This window comes from Megascapheus bottae, chromosome 38 (genome assembly GCF_031878675.1).
Source record: "Megascapheus bottae isolate mThoBot1 chromosome 38, mThoBot2.hap1, whole genome shotgun sequence".
In the NCBI taxonomy this organism is placed as follows: Eukaryota; Metazoa; Chordata; class Mammalia; order Rodentia; family Geomyidae; genus Megascapheus; species Megascapheus bottae.
In genome coordinates, this window is record NC_143546.1 from 3,291,428 (window position 1) to 3,309,828 (window position 18,401).

Genomic DNA, 18,401 nt, shown 5'->3' on the forward strand with positions numbered 1-18,401 from the left:
TCCAGACATACAGCATCCCCCCATCAGGGTGATGGGGGCCCTGTCTAGACAACAGCCATCAAAGACGCAGGGAGAGGGTGTGAACATGGGTTGGCACAGAACCTGGGAAGCCTAGACTTGTCTCCTGACAAGTCTTTTAGGAGTTAGGAGACTTGGATTGGAGGCTCAAGCTTGGTCATTCTCTCTGTTACCAATGGTTCTTGGAATATATATGTATATATATTCGTATATATATACATGTATATAGATAGCAAGATAGATAGATATAGATGGTAGATAGATAGATAGATAGATTGATAGGGTAAGCAATCCAAAACCCACCACCAAGGGGATCAAAACACCGGAAGGAAGATGGTTCTGAATGGGAGGAGGGGTTACAGGGCTGGGAGTTGGCACTCCAGGGTGGACAGAGGTTCAAGGACAGATTCAGATCCCCATTAGCTATATGGGTATGTGAGGGTCCTCTGTCACAGTTCCCTTAGAGAATTGTGGCTCCTGGGTGGGCTGGAAGGTAACAGAAGAGTGGCGGCCCCTTCCCGAAGAGCAGACTCTGCCTCTGATTCCCAGGCTGGCACAGTCCCGTCCACACAGGCATACATTTCTTTTCGTTTTTATTATCACAAACACACCATGGCTCCGTCACACTGGGGAAGTCTGGGCTCCACTACTCTTTTTCTTTCATTTCTACCTGGCCAGGGCCCACATAAAAAGCCACGTGTGGATGCAAGACACATTTGACAGAAACAGTTCGACTCATAGCTTATAAATGATGCCATTTCTCCAGCTGTGCGAGAGTGCTACAAAATCAGGATTTCCAAAGAATATGCTGGATTGCTTGGTTCACTTTTTTTTTTTGTATAAGATCCATGATCTTCCCTTTTCCAGGCACTCGGCAAGGTCAGGAAATTGCCACATTTGGGATGGTTTCTTTTTAGATGTGAGGATCAGATCATGATATCCATGCAATGGGCATTAACAACCATCCATGTTTGGGTGTGTGTGTGTGGGGGGAACCCAAAAAATAAACAATAAAAAAAGCATCTTTCTCCCTGCCTCCCTCTTCCCCATCCAAGGTTGGGATCTCACTGTGGTTCAGCCCAGGTCTGTTGAAGTGTGATCTTTGGTTTCCAAAACATTCAAATGGTCTCTTTGGTAACCGGAAAGCACTGGTGGAAAGAGCTGCTGCCTGCATTCCTCCTGCCCTTCGTGCTAATGCTTCATCCTCTCCAATAACCTCTGATAGACAGGGGCTGAAAAGAAGGGGGGGGGTACATTAGTGAAAGAGCCACAGTGATATCACCTGATGTCAAGATGTCATCTTGAAGACAAGAGCCAAGGGGCTTCCGCCATGCTCTCCTGTGCTCACCGGGGGTAGTGGGTGGTTTGTGGACTTCTCTACTTTCCTGACAATCAGGTGTGTTTTCTACAGCTATCAGCTCGGAACCACATCTCTACTGTGGGTTCCTGCCAGGCACCGTGCAATATTCCCACAGACCCAAAGCCAAAACTCACATTCACCCCTCAGAAGGCTGTTATTTTGATTATCTTTCTCTAACTGAGAAGGAAACTGCATTTTTTCCCCCCTGCATCTGACCCCAATCCACCCTACTGATCTGATGCCAAAAGGCCAGGCTTGTTCTGCCAAACCACGATGCTCTAATCTATGTACAGCTGTTGGAATTCTTGGGTGCGCTGGGGATAGGGCCCAGAAGGGACTACAGAGACCCCCCACCCGCCCCCCAAAAAATGCCAGGGAGACTCACCTAGCCGCACAGACCTCTGGGCAGCCTGGAAGAAAACACAAGGAATTAGGTTTTCTTGTGAAAATTCACTGTTTCTGGAGTGGCTTTGTACACCATCATGCTTGCTAAGAAAACAAATAAAACAAACAAATGCTCGAGCCCAAGCAGAAGCCCCAAGGCTGCCCCGTCTGGGCCCAACCCTAACAGGCAGCTTACCCTGGAGAACGCTGATGCCTGCCGGAAGATTTCCAGGGCAGAGTCGGCCAGCTCATCCCCTCGTTCCTGAGGCCGATTGGCTAGAGAAGATGGAAAAGGTCAACTCTGGGGAGAGTGGAACCTCTAGCAAGGCATTCCCAGCAGGCATAGCTGGGAGGCACTGCCAGGATTCCTGGCTCCCATTTCCCAGTGAAGTCTTTTTTTTCCCCCTGTATAACTTCATTACTCATGGTGGAATTTGGCTCAGAGGAAGGTGAGTGTACAAGTGAGGGATGGTGGGCTCAAGGAGTGAAAGGAGACCAGAGGAGAAGAACTGGGAGCTAGGGTCAACTTCTGTCTGCATAGGAATGGTGTCTGAGACCAGCGTGCAAGGTGCACACACAAGCAGACCACTGGGGCCGGTGGGGTGGGGTGGGGTGGAGACAACGGGACATTCAGCAAGAAGAGCCATGCCGTCAAGCCCTTTGGTATAGTGTCTTTGCCTGCCTTCCTTGTTCGTCCGTTCTTCCTTCCCTCCCTCCTTCCTTCCTTCCTTCCTTCCTTCCTTCCTTCCTTCCTTCCTTCCTTCCTTAGTCCCTCCCTCCCTCCCTCCCTCCCTCCCTCCCTTCCTTCCTTTCATGCCACTTCTAGAGCTTGAACTCAAGGCCTGGGCACTGTCCCTGAGCTTTGGTGCTCAAGGCTAACACCCTGTCGCTTAGGCCACCGCTCCACTTCTGACTTCTTGATGGCTCATTAGAGATGAGTCTCACATCCTTTCCTGTCCAGGCCGGCTTTGAACCATGATCCTCAGATCTCAGCCTCCTGAGTAGCTAGGATTCCAGACGTGAGCCACCCACACTCAGGGTGTAGCCTTTGAAGACATCGATTCACTTTTCAGTCAGCTGCAGGCAAGCCAGCCACATGGGGACTACGTGGCGGTCAGGTTTTCAGCTTATTCTTACCTTCGTGTAGGACAGTTTTTCTTTTTCTTTGACCAGTCCTGGGGCTTGAACGCAGGGCCTGAGCACTGTCCTTGGACTTTCTCAAGGCTAGAGCTCTACCACTTGAGCCACAGCAACACTTCCAGCTTTTTTTTTTTCTATGTATGTGGTACTAAGGAATTGAACCCGGGCCTTTGTGCATGCTAGGCAAGCACTCTACCACTAGGCCAAACTCCCAGGCAGTGTAAGACAGTTTTTCTATGCAGCACATGCCACCACATGAAGAGAAGGCCTAGGCTCTGAGTCTCAAGGATGAGATACGGGGTGGGGGAGGTGTCTCACCTGGAGGCTGCAGAATGCTGTTGATAGCGTAGATCACACCGTTTGTGGCCATGATGTCGGTTTCGGCAACAGGCTCCTTGTTGACATTCACTACATTGTTTTTCTGGGAGGAAAAGAGAGGATGGTTATTAAGTGTAACAACAGACTTACTTTATCTGTGTAACTGCTGAGGACAGACCAGGGGGAGAGGCCTAGTCCCTGCTCTCTGTAGACCTTCCTTCTCTTATTGGCTCAGCACTCGATCCCCACAGCAGTGCAGCCCGAAGGAGCGCCAGTGTTATTGTTTCTGATCAGAAGTGGAAACAGAGATTCGAGGGGCACAGTGTCCGCCCCCATTAAGCTGGGACTAGAAGGTGGGCCTTCTGATCTGCACAGAGGCTCTTTCTACTTTTTCAAGATGCCTGGCTTACGCTTCCCTCAGTGGAAATCTATGTAGGAGACTCAAATCCAGGCCTTCCTAAACTATTTGTGTGTCTGAGACAGGTAGGACAACACCAGAAATGCCTCTCTCCATCCCAACATGTTTTACCTATGCTCCCAAGAAAAACAAGTGAGCCAGGAGGCTCACAATCAGAGAGGAGCAGGGGTCTGCAGCCAGCCACATCCTAAGATGACCATCTTCAGGGAGATGGGTGGTCTCCCCTGGGCAGTGAGGGAGCTAGGCTGGTTCTCCACCCCCACCCTCACAGATGTGCTGGGCACAGATAGAATTGCATCCTCCACTCACAGAGCTGCAATGGGAGCCCAGGACCCTCTGGGGATGCTCTGACTCATGGTGGAGTCTCATGGAGCACCATGTATAGGGAACCGGAGCAGGGATTGGCTAGGGGACCGATTGCCTGAGGGAGACGCACACACAGGTAATTGCCTGCTGTCTCCTACAGGGCCTCTCCCAGATGCTAAGTTGATGCTTTATATTCTGGAAATATCTGGAAGTTCTTATATCTAATTGCAGTCTGGCGTGATTTCCCTGAAGAGCTTCCTTTTTTTCTCTTTTTCTTCTTTGTGATTCCTGTCAGTCCTAGAGAGATGTGCCCTGCAATGCACAGCCAGACTTTTGGCTCTGCTGGCACACTCACCGAGCTGACTTCCAGCTTGTCTCCTTGGAGGGACTTCAGCCTCACCAGGGCCCCGATGCCTCCACTAACCAGGATTTCATCGCCGACGTGGTATTTTAGGATGTTGGCAAGTTCCTTTGCATTTCCTGCAGGGTTGTGGGAAGAAAAGGCAGATGGAATCCCCAGGTTGGAACCAGCAGGGGAGGGCCCAGAGGAGAAGGTGCAAGTGGCAGGCTCAAAGATGGAAATTTCCACGCACAAGTATAAACACTCACTGAGCACCTATTATGTACCCAGCTCACAGGTCAGCAGACACAAGGCACAAGACTGTGACCCCGGCCTGGCCCTGCGGGGCCGAGTTAAGCAGTGAGCTTTCCCGGCAGCTGAGGAGTTAATCCATATTCCTCCCCGGGCATGACTTGTGTTTTAATGAGCTAAATATTTGCCATGGAAATCCAGGGACCTTCCCAGCTCCACCATCTGGGATGCTTCATCATCGGCCTGGCTGGCTCCTGCCGGCCATAACACAAGAGTGAAATATTTACACATTCTGCCCTCAGATGCATATTCCACTGGCCATATCCTCAATGGGGGAGAGGGGGGGGCTTGAAAGAGGCAACAGCTGTGCTCTAGAGCAGCCATGGAACTGATGGGGTCAGGGCCCAGGGGGGATTCCCTTTCCAGTACCCCCACTCAGCGTGGCATTCCTTCCAGCTCACATCAGACCCTCCCCTCCCCCCCCCACAGCTGGAGAAAGCATCTAATTGCTCATAAAGGTACACAGGCCATTTCCAGGGCCTAATGCTGCCAGCTGCCCCTGGATCACCAGCTGATGCTTCATTTCCCTCAGGGCTCCTTCCTGGATGTCTGCAAACTTTTTCAGGAGTTCACTTGGTTAGGGATGAGCTCATATCTGGTGCCAGGGAGTGGGAGAGTCAGGGATACCAAGTGGTTTCCAAACATCCACAAATGGCAATATTGCCTGAATATGCTGGGGGTCCATTCTTCTTTCTAGACCTCTTACAGGGGGTGAGGGTAGGGCAGCCCCCATTCTTCAGGCCTGGAGAGGAGGAATGTTTGGGAAGTTTCCTCTCTCTCCCATCTTCCTCTCCCCACGCAACTGAAAGTAAGGAGAAATCTGAGCGGGTACAGGTCACCTCGGGAAATAAGAATTCACTCCTGCAGGGCTTGAGAGAGGATGGAAAGTTTATGTTCAGAGCAAATTTCTCCCCTTCTTCTCCGGAAAACTATGTCAACGTCAGACACAGGCATTCATTTAATAATAAAGAAAATTAAACAGGACACAAATTCAGCTCAGAACTGACAGCAACCTGAGCCCTCCGTTCTCCTGCGAGAAGGGAGGTGTAAACAATATGCATCCTGAGGTTTGGCTAAGGTTCTTTCTTGGTCCTCTTTGTCCTCCTCACTCAATTTGCCATGAGAGGGGATGTGTCACTTGTGGGCATGCGTCTTTGACCCTCCTCGCCCTCAGCCTCATGGCTCACCTCAATACCATTATAGTTTCTGAGAATGTGTACCCCCACTCATTCCGTCCTTATCACAGACAGCAAGGGATGTTGCCATCTCCTTTTCCTAATGGGCTCAGGTTTGGGATTTTTGTTGTTGCTGTTGTTTTAATATTAGAGCTTGAACTCAGGGGGCCTGGGGCACTGTCCCTTAGCTTTTTGCTCAAAGCTGGTGCTCTACCTCTTGAGTCGTACCTCTACTTCTGGTTGTTTTGGGGGCGGTTAACTGGACACAAAAACCTCATTGGCTTTCCATCCTAGGCTGGCTTTGAACTGCTGAGATCCTCAGATCTCAGCCTCCTGAGGAGTGAGGATGGAAGGTATGAGTTAGCCGAGTTCCTGGCAGGTTCAGCCATTTGCCAGAGCTCACCCACCTGGTAAGTGCCAGAGCTAGGATTCAAAGTGCCTCCAGGTAAACCAGGTACCCAAGTACATGAGCACACAACATTCTTAAATGACATTTCCCAGGCCCATGACTAGGATCCTGAGCTCTATGAATTGCAACATCTGGTCATTCTGCCCTCCAGGAATCAGCCGATGGAAGACCTGGACTGAGGGAGGCCGGAGAGGATGAGGTACTCATCAGAAAGACTCTGATAGCTTTCTGAGCCCTTTGTCCAAGCCCTTCCCTGTTTCCTGTACTCGCTCCTACCCCTCCTTTCCACCACTGTCAGCCTCTGATGTCTTGGCTGTCTGCCAGTCCCTGAAATCCTCTCACCCTTCTACAAATGATCTCATGAATAAATTCCCTCCGTTAACCCCTTTGTCACATGCCAGCTCTTTCCCGCAGAGGGCCCTGATGGGTGATGACTTTGGAAAAAGAATTAATTTTTCTTTTTACATGTTACTTAAGCTAGTTTTTACCCAAGAGTTTGTTCAGTTCTTCTGGCGGCATGGCTTGGAAGGCTTCGTTTGTGGGAGCAAAGACTGTGTAGACCCCTTCTCGGTTGAGGGTCTCTGTCAGGCCTGCAGACTGAATGGCAGCCACCAGCATGCTGTGAACACATAGGGGAAGCATCACCTGCTGGGAGTATGGCACGCTCTCATTTTGTTTTGTTTCGTTTTTCTTCACATCCCTCCCAGGTAAAGGAGGGAAGCAGTTTGCCCTTCTTCCCTTTACATTCAGATAAACATCACACTTAGATGAGTGACCAGAAGTCAGAGTCCAGAGGGAGTGAGAGCCACGACTGATTCAGAGACTGGCTGACCCTGGGAATGAGTCCTGGGGGGGGGGAGGGGACAAAGAGGATGTGGTCCTCTTGTGCCCACAGGTAGCTGGAAGGCAGCATCTACAGTGGGTGAGCAAGGGAACCAGGAAGAGAAAGAGCAAGAGAGGGAGGTGAACTAATACCCCAGCTTCAAAACCACCTGCTCCCAACTCATGGGGGGACTTTCCAGTGACAGAGTGATGTTTTCTTTGGGCTTTCATAATTTAAGAAAATGCCCCCCCCCTTACTCTTTCTCCCCCTGCTTCCCATTATAGGAGGATTACACTCCTGGGAGGAATCCTGCTTTCCTGCCCAAGGTTTCATCTTCTCCCTTCCCTAAGCCTGGCTGCATCACTAGCTCTATCAGGTAACCCTCAGCACAGGGTCACCCTTTGACCCAGGCTGGCCTTGATTATCCAAATCTGATATCTCCTCATCATCTCTATTAGGCAGAAGCCACACTCCAGGAGAGACTGGTTACCTAAAGCGATTGTCCCCTTTCAGGATATCCATGACGGTTCCCATTGGGGGGGTCAGCATCCGGTCTATGGTGAACAAGGTCCCATAGCGCCCCCTCTTGTCGTGAGCGGCAATGCAGCTGTTCTCAATGCACAGGCTCTGCGTGGAAGAGGGACACACTGAGGAACAGCTAGCTGGTTACCTGTCCTCCCAGGCAGAGGTCTCCTGGTTGGTTCAGGGCTGTGTTGATGGCCGAAGGCTGGCGAGTGTGTGTATGATAGTATATCACGAAGCCTGCGCCATCATGGTTTTCCCCCCCCTTTTAGGACAAAAAACCATTAAAAAAAAATGTCTTCCTCAAGGAAAAGGCACACAGAGGCCTCACAATGATTGAGTCTACTGAGCATGATCGATGACGGAAGCCTTTGATATTTTGGTGCCATAGATGACAACTTTTAGCCAAATAGAGTTGGTTAATCCCAGGCCTGAACAAAGTTGAGTTGAGCTTCTTTTTAGATACCCCAATATAGATGGGGACTTTTTTGTTGTCGTTGTTACTCCTACCTGGGGTTTGAACTCAGTAGCCTGAGTATTGTCCTTGGGCTTTCTCAAGGCTAGAGCTCTATCACTTGAACCACAGTACCACTTTCAGCTTTTTCTGTGTATATGGTACCGAGGAATCGAACCTGGGTCTTTGTGCATGCTAGGCAAGCACTCTACTGCTAGGCCAAACTCCCAGCCCTTAGATGGGGATTTGAAGACAGAGAAGAGACATGGGCAAGGAAAGGGAATCTTGTTGGAATAGGAGGAGGCTGTGATTCTGTCAAGGTGGGGGGCTTCTGTTCATAGAATCCTGGAAGGACAGAAAATCTCCATCTCTCCTCCCATGTGTTCGTTTCTCTGAGCTTTAAACTAGACTTATTCCTAACTATTCAGACATGTGTGGGGTTTATTTTACAGAACACCCACAAAAGGATATTCTAACCCTTCTGCAGAATCTCATTTAGCAAGAAGTTACTTCTTTATAGATTATGTAAGTTCCTGCTTAAGGAGGACTATTTTTTCATTATTATTTTTTTACTATTTTATGTTATTTTAATTAATTTTTTTTTTACGAATAAAATTTCCACAACCAGGAACTGGTGGTTCTCACACCTGCCATCCTAGCTACTCAGGAGGCTGAGATCTGAGGATCCCAGTTCAAAGTCAGTCGGGCCTGAAAGTCTATAAGACTCTTATCTCCAATGAACCACCAGAAAACCGGAAGGGGTGCTGTGATTCAAAGTGGTAGAGTCCTAGCCTTGAGCCCCAGAGTACAGAGGCAGCACCTAGGCCCTGAGTTCAAGCTCCACAGCTGACCAAAACCAGAAACCAAACCCGACATCCACTTCTTAAGAGTTGAACCAAAGAAAGAGCATGACTTGAGAACTCAGAACTTACATTACGGTAAACAAACACTCTCAATTTCTTGCCACCCAATGTGTCCAAAGTCTGTCCGTGGTATAAGTATTTCGAGGCCAGTTGGTCTTTTACTATGTGGTTCAGAAGTAAATTCTTCATTTGGGCGTCAATGCTAGGGACTCCATCTGTAAGACAAGGGGCAGGTAGGACCAGGGTAATTGGCTCCCCCACCCAGGGCGAAGAGGATGATGAGAGATAAATAAGGTGAAAGGCTGCCCTTCTTCGAGCTGGAAGTGGAGACTGAGAAAGTGAGTGGAGCTATGCCTATTTCCAAACATCTTACATTTTTCTGCAAAAAGTACAAAGTTATAGGTAATCAAGGACTCTTGGGGTTTCACCCTGAGAGGAAAGAGGAGACATGCACATTACTTGGCTCCTTCCCAGCCGTGTGTGTGGCTCCAGATCAGCCGATCCTCCCTGCCTACTCATGGCTACTTGACCTTGCAAACAGAAAGGGCAGATGCAAAGCCTTGAGTTCCTAGGCAGAAAGTCCCCCAATGCATTCTTGGCTCTTGCAAACCAAACAATGGTAAGTCTGAAGTTTCTGCCGGAGTCACAATTAGCTGAGTTTGTTGGAAGGCCTGCCCTCCATGGATGTGGTAGAACAGAAAGAATTTCATAGAGGTGGCTGTTGAGGGGTGGGGGCGGGGAACTAACAGGGTGCTTTGGTCCCCATGTTACCTTTGAATACAGAATTCAGGGGGGCCAGGAGCGTCAACCGCTCATTTCCAGAGAGATGTGTGCTCAGGCCAGCTTGCCTGATAAGGTCAACGGTTGTGGAAACGTCCGATTCTGCAGCCAACTCAAACAGGGTCTTGGCTATGGGAAGGAAAGAAGGGGTTCAAAAGTTGATGGTGTTGTTTGCACTTATCATCTGTGCACCCCACAGCATGTAACTCTACGGCAGGAACAACATCTGTGTGTCAACAAACCCCCTAACCACTGTGGGGACCCAGCGGGTTTGTGTCAGCTAACCACTGGAGAATGAAGTAAATGCACAGCTGGCAGAGCGCAGAGCTGGCCAGGATGGGGTCAGGGCCACATTGCCTGTGTGGGTGACTGCAGAGTTTACCAGGCCACTGACCACTCCCACCTGAAGAGTTTTGCTTTTCCTGGGGAGTCTTTCTCTGCTGGGCCAAATGGAAGCGGAGTCAAAGTCCAGCCAGTCATCCTCTGTGGGTCACTGACTCTGGGATGGCTTGGACACTACTGAGAGCAAATGCTCTGGGGTCAGGGAATGGGCCTTTGTGCTCAGCCACCACCGGCAGATCTGAATGGGCTCTGGGGACCTTCAGTGACTCCCAGTGCTGCCTCTAAGATAGCGCTGATGTGATTGGAGCTCAAACATCTTCTCAATCTGACCTGCACTCCGTGACAGGCAGGAAAGTACCCTGAAGGAATTCCCCCTTCCCTCGTCACTAGGGATGGCAGGAAGGATGGAAACCTGGGCAGGAGCAGGGCCCTCGGGACCCAGCTTACCTGAATCTGGGATGAGCAGTTCATCGATGAAGTGAATCACACCATTGGTGGCCAGGACGTCTTTGTTGGAGATGACGGCCTTTCCGTTGATGGTCAGCTGATCCCCGCTGCAGCCCACTTCCAGCGTGGTGCCCTCCAGGGTCTCCATGGACAGCCCTGCCACAATGGCCTCGGCACACATGGCTGACTTCAGAATGTGATTGTTCAGTAGGTCTGGGGGTGGCAGAGCATTTGGGTCAATCCCCCAATGCGGTCAGAGGTCCAGATCCGGTTTTTCTCCAGCTTGCTACCTTCTAAAATCAGAGCTGGGGCTCTGTGGTCAGCCTGCCTGAGCTCGAATCCCATGGCTACCTGCCAGGTTGGGGCCCTGGCAAGACTCTTTGAGCTTCATCTTCTTCATGAGAGCACATGACAGTAGCGTTTGTCTTCTAGACCTGATAGGCAAAGCACTGAGCTTGCAGCTTGACCAAAGAGATTACGCCCAACGAATGTTAGCACTGAACTGCAAGCTCAATTCTCTTATTTCTCTCTTATTCAGAGAGAAAAAAAAGCCTCAAGTGAGCATACTCTTTTAAATCTAGTGACCTTGCTAAAACAGGTAAAATGTGGCAGGAAAAGGTAAAAACTATATTGAAGGACAGTTTTGAAATATTTCCTCAACTTGACCATGTTTTATTCATTTTTACCCAAAGATCTGTTAGCTGCCAGTCTGTCTAGAAATGTGGGGCCTTTTTCCCACCCCACCCACCATACCTGTAAATAATAAATACAGCTGCTTATCTACTTCTCCAGGTGTTACATTTGGAGGAGAGGCTAAGAAGGCGCTTACAGGTATCTGCACAGATGAAGCCCCAAGGACCACGGGAGGGGGTGTGCCCTCACCCCCAACCCAGGCTAAGCAGGTTCTCCAAGGCCCTCTGCCTTAAATCCTCATCACAGAGGCGAGTTTTAATCTGTCCCTAAAGTATGGGAGCCAAAGCTGAGCTGTCAAGGGAGGGAAGAAGTGGAGGCCTGCACTGGGCACTGGAAATTGGCTTTGAGAATCAGTGCTTTACCCAATTTAGCTAGACAGAAAGAAAGGAGGGCAGGAGTCTGTGGGAGGGTTAGGAAGCTTAGGTCAATGGGTATTGCATTTGCCTAGCAAGCAAGAGGCTCGGGGTTCAAGCACTAATGCCGTGAAACAAAACCAAATCAAGACCTCAACAGATGATGCTATGGGGGAATTCTGCTTCTCAGAGAAGAAAACTGAAGCCCTAAGGGTGAGATGGGGTAAAGGTGATCTGCAAGGGTTATTTAGAGGGCGAACAGAACCAGGAATGAGAGCCACACTTCTGAGGAAACACATGCCAGGCTGCAGCTGCTACCTGCTTGCCTATCAGCCCCCAAATAATGGGAGACTCAGCAGTGGACTCACCCCGCTTCCTTCCAGCATGAAGCTATAGCACTGGGTAGAGCAAACCAGGTACCGAGTAGGATAAAACCATATATGCAAAAGACCTAAATTAGAGGTTATTTTTTCTTCTTCTAGTTTAGAATAAGAAGAGCTGATAACTCAACCTGTGCCGTGTACAGAAGATGTTTTAAATGAGCACTTACAATTCAAGCCTGGAATGTCCCCCCAAAGCCTTGCTGCTCTAGGGGGAGACTGAAAATCTTAAAAAAGTAGGGTCTAAAAGGCACTGTGGGGAGGGGGAGTGCCCTTTAAGAGGACCTGGGATCTAGGTGGCTTCTGCCTCCCCTCAGGCCCCCACTGACTTTGGAACTGCTTTGAGTGAGTAGTCTTAAGAAGGCCAAGTGACCCTAGACTGAAACTTCCAAACGGAACCAAAGCAAAGCCAACCTTTTGTCTTTATATGCTGGTACTTGATACAGTAGTAGGAATCTAATGCAGTAGCTCTAAAGTGTGCCGAGATGCATTTACATCTCACCTCCTCCAGGAAAGCTGGAGCCCCCAGCCCTCACCCTCGACTGTACAGCCCCCACTTCTGCCCTCCTTCCTACAATGCACTCACCAGAGTACATCCCAACAACCTGTTCCAGCTTGCTACCCACGAGGCCATCATTCCTCGAAGGCACAGATGGAACTGTGTCCAACCCAAGTTCTTGGCATGGAACAGATTTCTAGAGGCACCACAGACACTTGGACGTCGGGAAAATACCATCTGTGCTTTCAGAAATGGGCCCTTTCCCTTCCCTGCCTGGCCAGAAGGAGAATGTTTTAAATTTATAGGGTGTCTGAAAGGCATTAGGCATCTGACAGGGTGCTTTGCCAAGGCCTGTTTCAATAGATTCAAGAGAAATGAAGACATCCCCACATTCTATTTGGAGGGAAATAGTGTGACTGGGGTTATGCAGGGTTCTCTGGGCTTGTCAGACAGCTTAGTGCTCAAGGTCCTTCAGAGGTCATGGAGTTGAAAGTAACCTGGTGAGGGGAGGACAGAGCTGCCCCCATCAACTCCCTTCTACGCTTGATCCTTCCCAGCCTTCCATGCCCTTGCCTAACTCAGCTGAGGGATGGAACTGACAATGGGAGTTTTTAACTATAATGTTGGCCTACCCATAAGGCCTCTGGCCAGACTTAAAGGGTGGACATAGGAAGCATTGGGTTCAGTCTGGCCATCCAAGGAAGGTGGCAGCCGGAGCAGAGGAGACTCACCTCTCAGGGCCTCTGGGTCACCCAGGATCCGGTTCAGCGTCTCGGCAGGGATCTTCTCAAAGGCCTCATTGGTTGGGGCCAAGAGCGTGTATTGGCCTTCGCCCTCTAGCACGGTGTTGAGTCCCGAGGCAGCCACAGCAGCCTGTGGGGATGAAGGAGGATGAAGTGTTTCCCCAAAAGGGTCCAGGTCCTTCTACAGCCTGGCCAGTCCTCCCTCTGCTCTCATAGCGGCCCAAGAGGAAAAGAGAAGATACGTCTCCAGTCCTGACTTACCCATGGCCTAGTCTTGCTCTGTACCTCAGGCATCCTGGCGATCTCTCAGGCATTTAATAAATACGCCTTTTCTTCCTCTCTACCTCCACGTCTCTCCGCCCCTGCCATTCCTTCTTTCATTGCTTCTTTGATTCCTATTCCTCTGGGTGGTAAGTGGGCCACTTCGGTCTGCCCTTGGGCCCCAGAAGAATGAAAGTCTGTCTACTATCTGTGCTTTTGCTGTCCTTCCAGTAACTTCAATTCCCATTCCCTGTGTGAACGCCAGGTAGCATGGTCACATGATCCCCACACACTCGGCAGAGCAGCCAGGATGATCCTCTAACAGCAGACACAGCTGCCTGCTGTTCTCAGGATGGAGAGGGACTCTTCTGCCCACAGCAAAGCCCTGAAGCATGTGCCCAAGACAGCTCCCTGACACCTTCTGCCTGCCTGGCACGCTTCCCTTTATCTCTGTCCTGGAACTTTTGCTCTCCACTGACCTTGCTGACAATACCTATCCCAGCGTTATGGCTTCTGGCTTATGTTTTTCATTTGTGTCTTATTTGTCTCCCCAGGGGGGAACACATACATGTATTTATACACAATATATGATATATGTCATATATATCATATATATATATATTACACACACACACACACATACACACACACACATATATGGACTCCACAGTGGATAGAAAAAAAGCGCGTCTTCCTTGTGCACTCAATACTCTTGCACAGGAAGCAATCTCCAGAAAGGAGCAGGTGCTTCCTAAGCCCTGTGTCAGAAGAAGCAAAGATGGGCAAAGGGTTAGAAGGAAGGAAAAACCTAAATAGTAAGGGGAGGTTACTCAACAGGACCAGCTGCTGTGAATCAGAATATGTGACGCTGACTTTGAGGTCACCGTATGCCTTTGCAGGCCCCCCCCCACCCCCACCCCAAAGCAAAAGCAGAGAAGAGCTTGGAGAGTTAGATCCTTTGGGGTCCTCTACAGTCAATGAAGAGCTGTCCCCCACTTGCTGAGGCCCACGGAGACCAGCCAGCCCGGCGTGTTTGGCTCTGTGTTGGAGATCTCCAGGGAGGGGCCGCCTTACTCCGCTTGTGTCCTTTGTGGTTAGGACATTCTCCTCGAATCAGGACAAAACCCCTGACAGGGCAGCCTGCGTTTACTTCCCCCTCCATGCTCCCTCTGCCAAGAGGAACACCCACTTGCCCCTCCGGTTGTGAGGCAGAGGCCTGCTGGGCACTGGGGAAGGGACAGTATCCTTATGCCTGCCCCGGCCCCAGAAGTTGGACCCCCCAGACTCCTGAGTTTACACTGCACCTCTCTGCTTGGTCTGGGGCACCAAGGAATTAGAGGCAGATCTGGAGGAAAAGGGGGGCCTTTTCCTGCTTCCACCTTCCCAGGCCTTAGAGGACCCTGTCTTGCTGCAGGTAGTTTTTCCCCAAGGGGAGCCAAAGAAATGAAAGCTTTATGGAGGAGAGGACAGGCAGGCATTTCACAGGATGGGGGGAGGTGAGCACTGATGTGTGGCTCTCCCATATTTCTCTGCATGCTTCTCCTACAGAAGTGATCCCCTCTCCGGAGGCCATGTGTCCCCAGGCCAGACCTGGGATGGAACCCTCACCCGCAGGGTCTCAAAGGTGTCCTCGATCTCGATGATCTGCTGGATGCTGTTGGTGATGGTGGAGATAACCTTATCAATGAGATGAACCACTCCATTGGTGGCGTGATGGTCAGCCTTCAGCAGCCGGGCACAGTTGACGGTCACAATCTGCCCAGGAGAGAAGGGACAGCGTTACATGGGGGGAGGGGGGAATGTGGCTGGTGGCTCACACCTGTCGTCCTCGCTCCTGAGTAGGAGGCTGAGATCTGAGGATCACAGTTCAAAGCCAGCCAGGGAAGGAGAGTCTGTGAGATGCTTCTTTCCAGTGAACTACCCCTCAAAAAGCCAGAAATGAAGGCGCTGTTCAAGTGGCACAGAATTCCAATCTTGAGTGAAAAAAGCTCAGGGAAACAGTGCCCAGGCCCTGAGTCCAAGCCCCAGAACGAGGCATTCACACAACAGAGTCTGGAAGCTTCTCTGTGCTCAAGAGGAGAAAACAATGCTTTCATATCCAACACCAGAATATAGGTTCCACTTGCCATGGGACAGGAGGATCCAGGAGAAGCCAGCCCAGAAAACATCCCCGCCTCCGGGCTGGGGCTGTGGGACAGGGGATGCCCTTACCCCGTTGGGGTAGTGGTGGATCTGGATGTTGGAGTTCTGGTACATGGAGGTGAGCGACATGCCGTGTTTCAGCTCATCCGTCAGCACGCGCCGATCCACCATGTGGTAGCGGAGGGCATTGAGCAGCTCGATGTTGACGTTGCTTACCAGGGAGTCCAGCACTTCCTGGAAGGAAGGACAGTGGGACCTTGGCTCAGGAAAGGGGGGGGAACACTGTTCCCTGAGCCCCCAAGAGGGGCAGGGTCTGTAACTCTCTTCGGCTCTGGGTACCAGAAGAAACCTGGTGAGGAATACGTCAGCTGCATCTGCTTCCTGAAATAGTGGGTTAGGGGGCACCCACACCCACCCCTGGAGACTGAGGCAGTTCCCCTGAGCAGAAGGGAGCGGGGGAGGGGGGTGTCATCTCACCGCAGGCAGGGAAGCCCAGGCCTCATTACTAGGAGCAAAGATGGTGAAGCTACCCGGCCCCTCCATCTCGGGCCTCAGCTTTTCCGTGCGGTCTGTGTACAGCTGCGTGGTGGAGGAGCCGACGACGCCCAGGGTCTCATAGAGGTTTGACAGTGGAAGGGCTATAACAGCAGAGGGCAGAAAAAGGATCGGTCTGGGTTGGGGTGGGGGTAGGGGAGGGACTCCCACGCTACCCAAACACCCCTGCACTCCTTTCTCTTCTGGAGCGGATGGCTTGGGTTCTGGGTTAAAAGGAACCAAGCAGTGGGTGCTAAAGCTGGGGGTGCCTCACACTGGCTGCAGATGCCTTGGAAATGGTGCCCTGCATGGATCCAGCTCACTGGCCATTTCTAATCACTTTAACACAGCAGAGAAAAGCTCTTATTTGTAGACGTTTAGCTAATGCAGGCAAGAAGGTGCCTCAAGAATAGACATCTTAATCACACACCTGTCATACTAGTTGCAAGAAGCAACTGATAGCTTATACTCAGATGGAGGTACACCATGTGTTTGTAGATCATAATAATAATAATAATTATTATTATTATTATTATTATTATTATTGCCATTCCTGGGGGCTTGAACTCAGGGCCTGGGCACTGTCCCTGAGCTTCTTTTGCTCAAAGCTAGCACTCTACCACTTGAGCCACAGTGCCACTTCTGGCTTTTTCTTTGTATATGGTACTGAAGAATCAAACCTAGCACTTCATGCATGCCAGGAGAGTACTCTACTGCTAAGCCACATTTCCGGTCCTAAAATGTTCTTTTTCTAAGGAGTCCTGAAATTGAGAGAGGCCTTCTTAGACCTAGCGTTCGTTTCTACGCAATGCACAGACTGCACGAACGGAACCCCGTGACTTGAGGGTAGAGATGGGGGAATCGGGCAGGATGGAAGGGGTGGTACTGACCCACTGTACCCACTTAAGGAAGTGTAACCTCTTTGTACAACCACTTCACAACAAAATTAAAAAAGGATCTGAAAGCAGGCTTCAGAGCTTGAATTCCTCTCTAGGCTGTCTTCTAGTCTCCTGCCTGTCCTCTAACTTGGTCAGTAATGGCAGGACCCCACCTATGGCACACACACAACTATATTCTCCTTGTGACCGTAAGTATGACACTGTCTTCAGGCTAAGGTCAAGGCCATCTGCCGCTCCCTTCTCTGTCTCTGTGAAAGCCCGGCTGGCTGGCCACGCTCCTCCTGCCACATTCCCGCGGGCCAAGCTCAGATGCAGAAGGAGGTGGGGCATTTGGGGCTCAGCCAGAGACCAAGTTATCCCATCTGATCTCGTGCAGAATTGATGCGGGAATTGGCTGACTGCGCTGCAGGCACTGAGAACCCTAGCTTGTGCCATCATCTTTTTGAGGAGTTAGAAGGACCTGCTCGCAAGACATAAGGTTTCCAGCTCCTAATCCTCCATGTCCTCATCCTCTCCTGTGGAACTCCATTCAGAGCCGGCCCCTCTTCTGTACTTCACTCTTCCAGTCTACCCACAGACAAGGCTCCCCAGTTCACTCACCTGCCGGACAGCCTTTTTCTCCAGGGACCTTTTCATATCCAGGACAGCACTCATAGCTGATGACCCTGTAATGAGAGAGAGACATACAGATACACACACACACACACACACACACACACACACACACACACACACACACACACGTCAGGAGTACTTCATGCGTCTTCGTGTGTCCATGGGTCCTCTTCAGGCAGAATCTACCAGGACAATGTTTTCTCAGAACATTGTTTGGTCTATCATGATCATCCTGCCTTTCTTCCTTAGCCTCAAAGACTGCTTTTGACAGCTGGCCGCAGGCAGAAAACCAACTGGGAAACCAGACTGCAGTGATACACTCAGTAAGGAGACTAGGAAATGTAATTTCTCTGGAATGGACCTCTAGCACAATGCATGGGAATTCTGATATCAGCATTCTAGAAAGGGAGAGGTAAAGAGAAGAGAGATCTCCCCCTACCCTGCCCAGTTCTAGCTATGTTCCAGCTACATCCCCAGCCTCTCCCATTTCTTCTGGGTCTCAGCCTCCTTAACTGTAAGATAGATGAACATGCTGTGTGTGTGTGTGTATGTGTGTGTGTGTGTGTGTGTGTGTGTGTGTGTGTGTGTGTGTGTGTGTGTGATGGGTCATGGAGTTAAATCTCTCTCGTGCTCTTCCAATTGATTTAACAACCCAAAGTACAGAATGCAGACTGGTAGACTGGGTTTGCTTCCATCTTCATAATCGAGCTTAACAATGAAAATAAAAACCAAACCCCTGAGCTGAAGACGCTTGCTTTTCCATTTAAATTAAAATATCTTTGAGCAATCAAAATACTTTTTTAATGGATGGACACTGGTGGTTCATATCTATAATCCTAGCTAGCTATTTAGAGGCTACAATCTAGAGGAT

General features: G+C 50.2%; 1 protein-coding gene across 1 annotated transcript in view; it reads right to left on the bottom strand.

The window, feature by feature from the left end:
* Positions 1-714: 714 nt before the first annotated feature.
* Positions 715-18,401, bottom strand: part of Tgfbi (transforming growth factor beta induced) — a 29,389-nt gene continuing 11,702 nt past the window's right edge. Inside the window, exons 3-17 of the mRNA XM_090325385.1 lie at positions 17,516-17,580; positions 15,960-16,120; positions 15,552-15,716; positions 14,949-15,095; positions 13,068-13,209; positions 10,412-10,624; positions 9,614-9,751; positions 8,912-9,057; positions 7,494-7,630; positions 6,669-6,799; positions 4,300-4,424; positions 3,221-3,323; positions 1,959-2,038; positions 1,764-1,788; positions 715-1,250 (exon numbers count right to left, since the gene is read on the bottom strand). Coding sequence (XP_090181511.1) covers positions 1,210-1,250; positions 1,764-1,788; positions 1,959-2,038; positions 3,221-3,323; positions 4,300-4,424; positions 6,669-6,799; positions 7,494-7,630; positions 8,912-9,057; positions 9,614-9,751; positions 10,412-10,624; positions 13,068-13,209; positions 14,949-15,095; positions 15,552-15,716; positions 15,960-16,120; positions 17,516-17,580 — 1,819 coding nt within the window. The 3' untranslated portion in view covers positions 715-1,209. The remainder of the gene's footprint in view (positions 1,251-1,763; positions 1,789-1,958; positions 2,039-3,220; positions 3,324-4,299; positions 4,425-6,668; positions 6,800-7,493; positions 7,631-8,911; positions 9,058-9,613; positions 9,752-10,411; positions 10,625-13,067; positions 13,210-14,948; positions 15,096-15,551; positions 15,717-15,959; positions 16,121-17,515; positions 17,581-18,401) is intronic.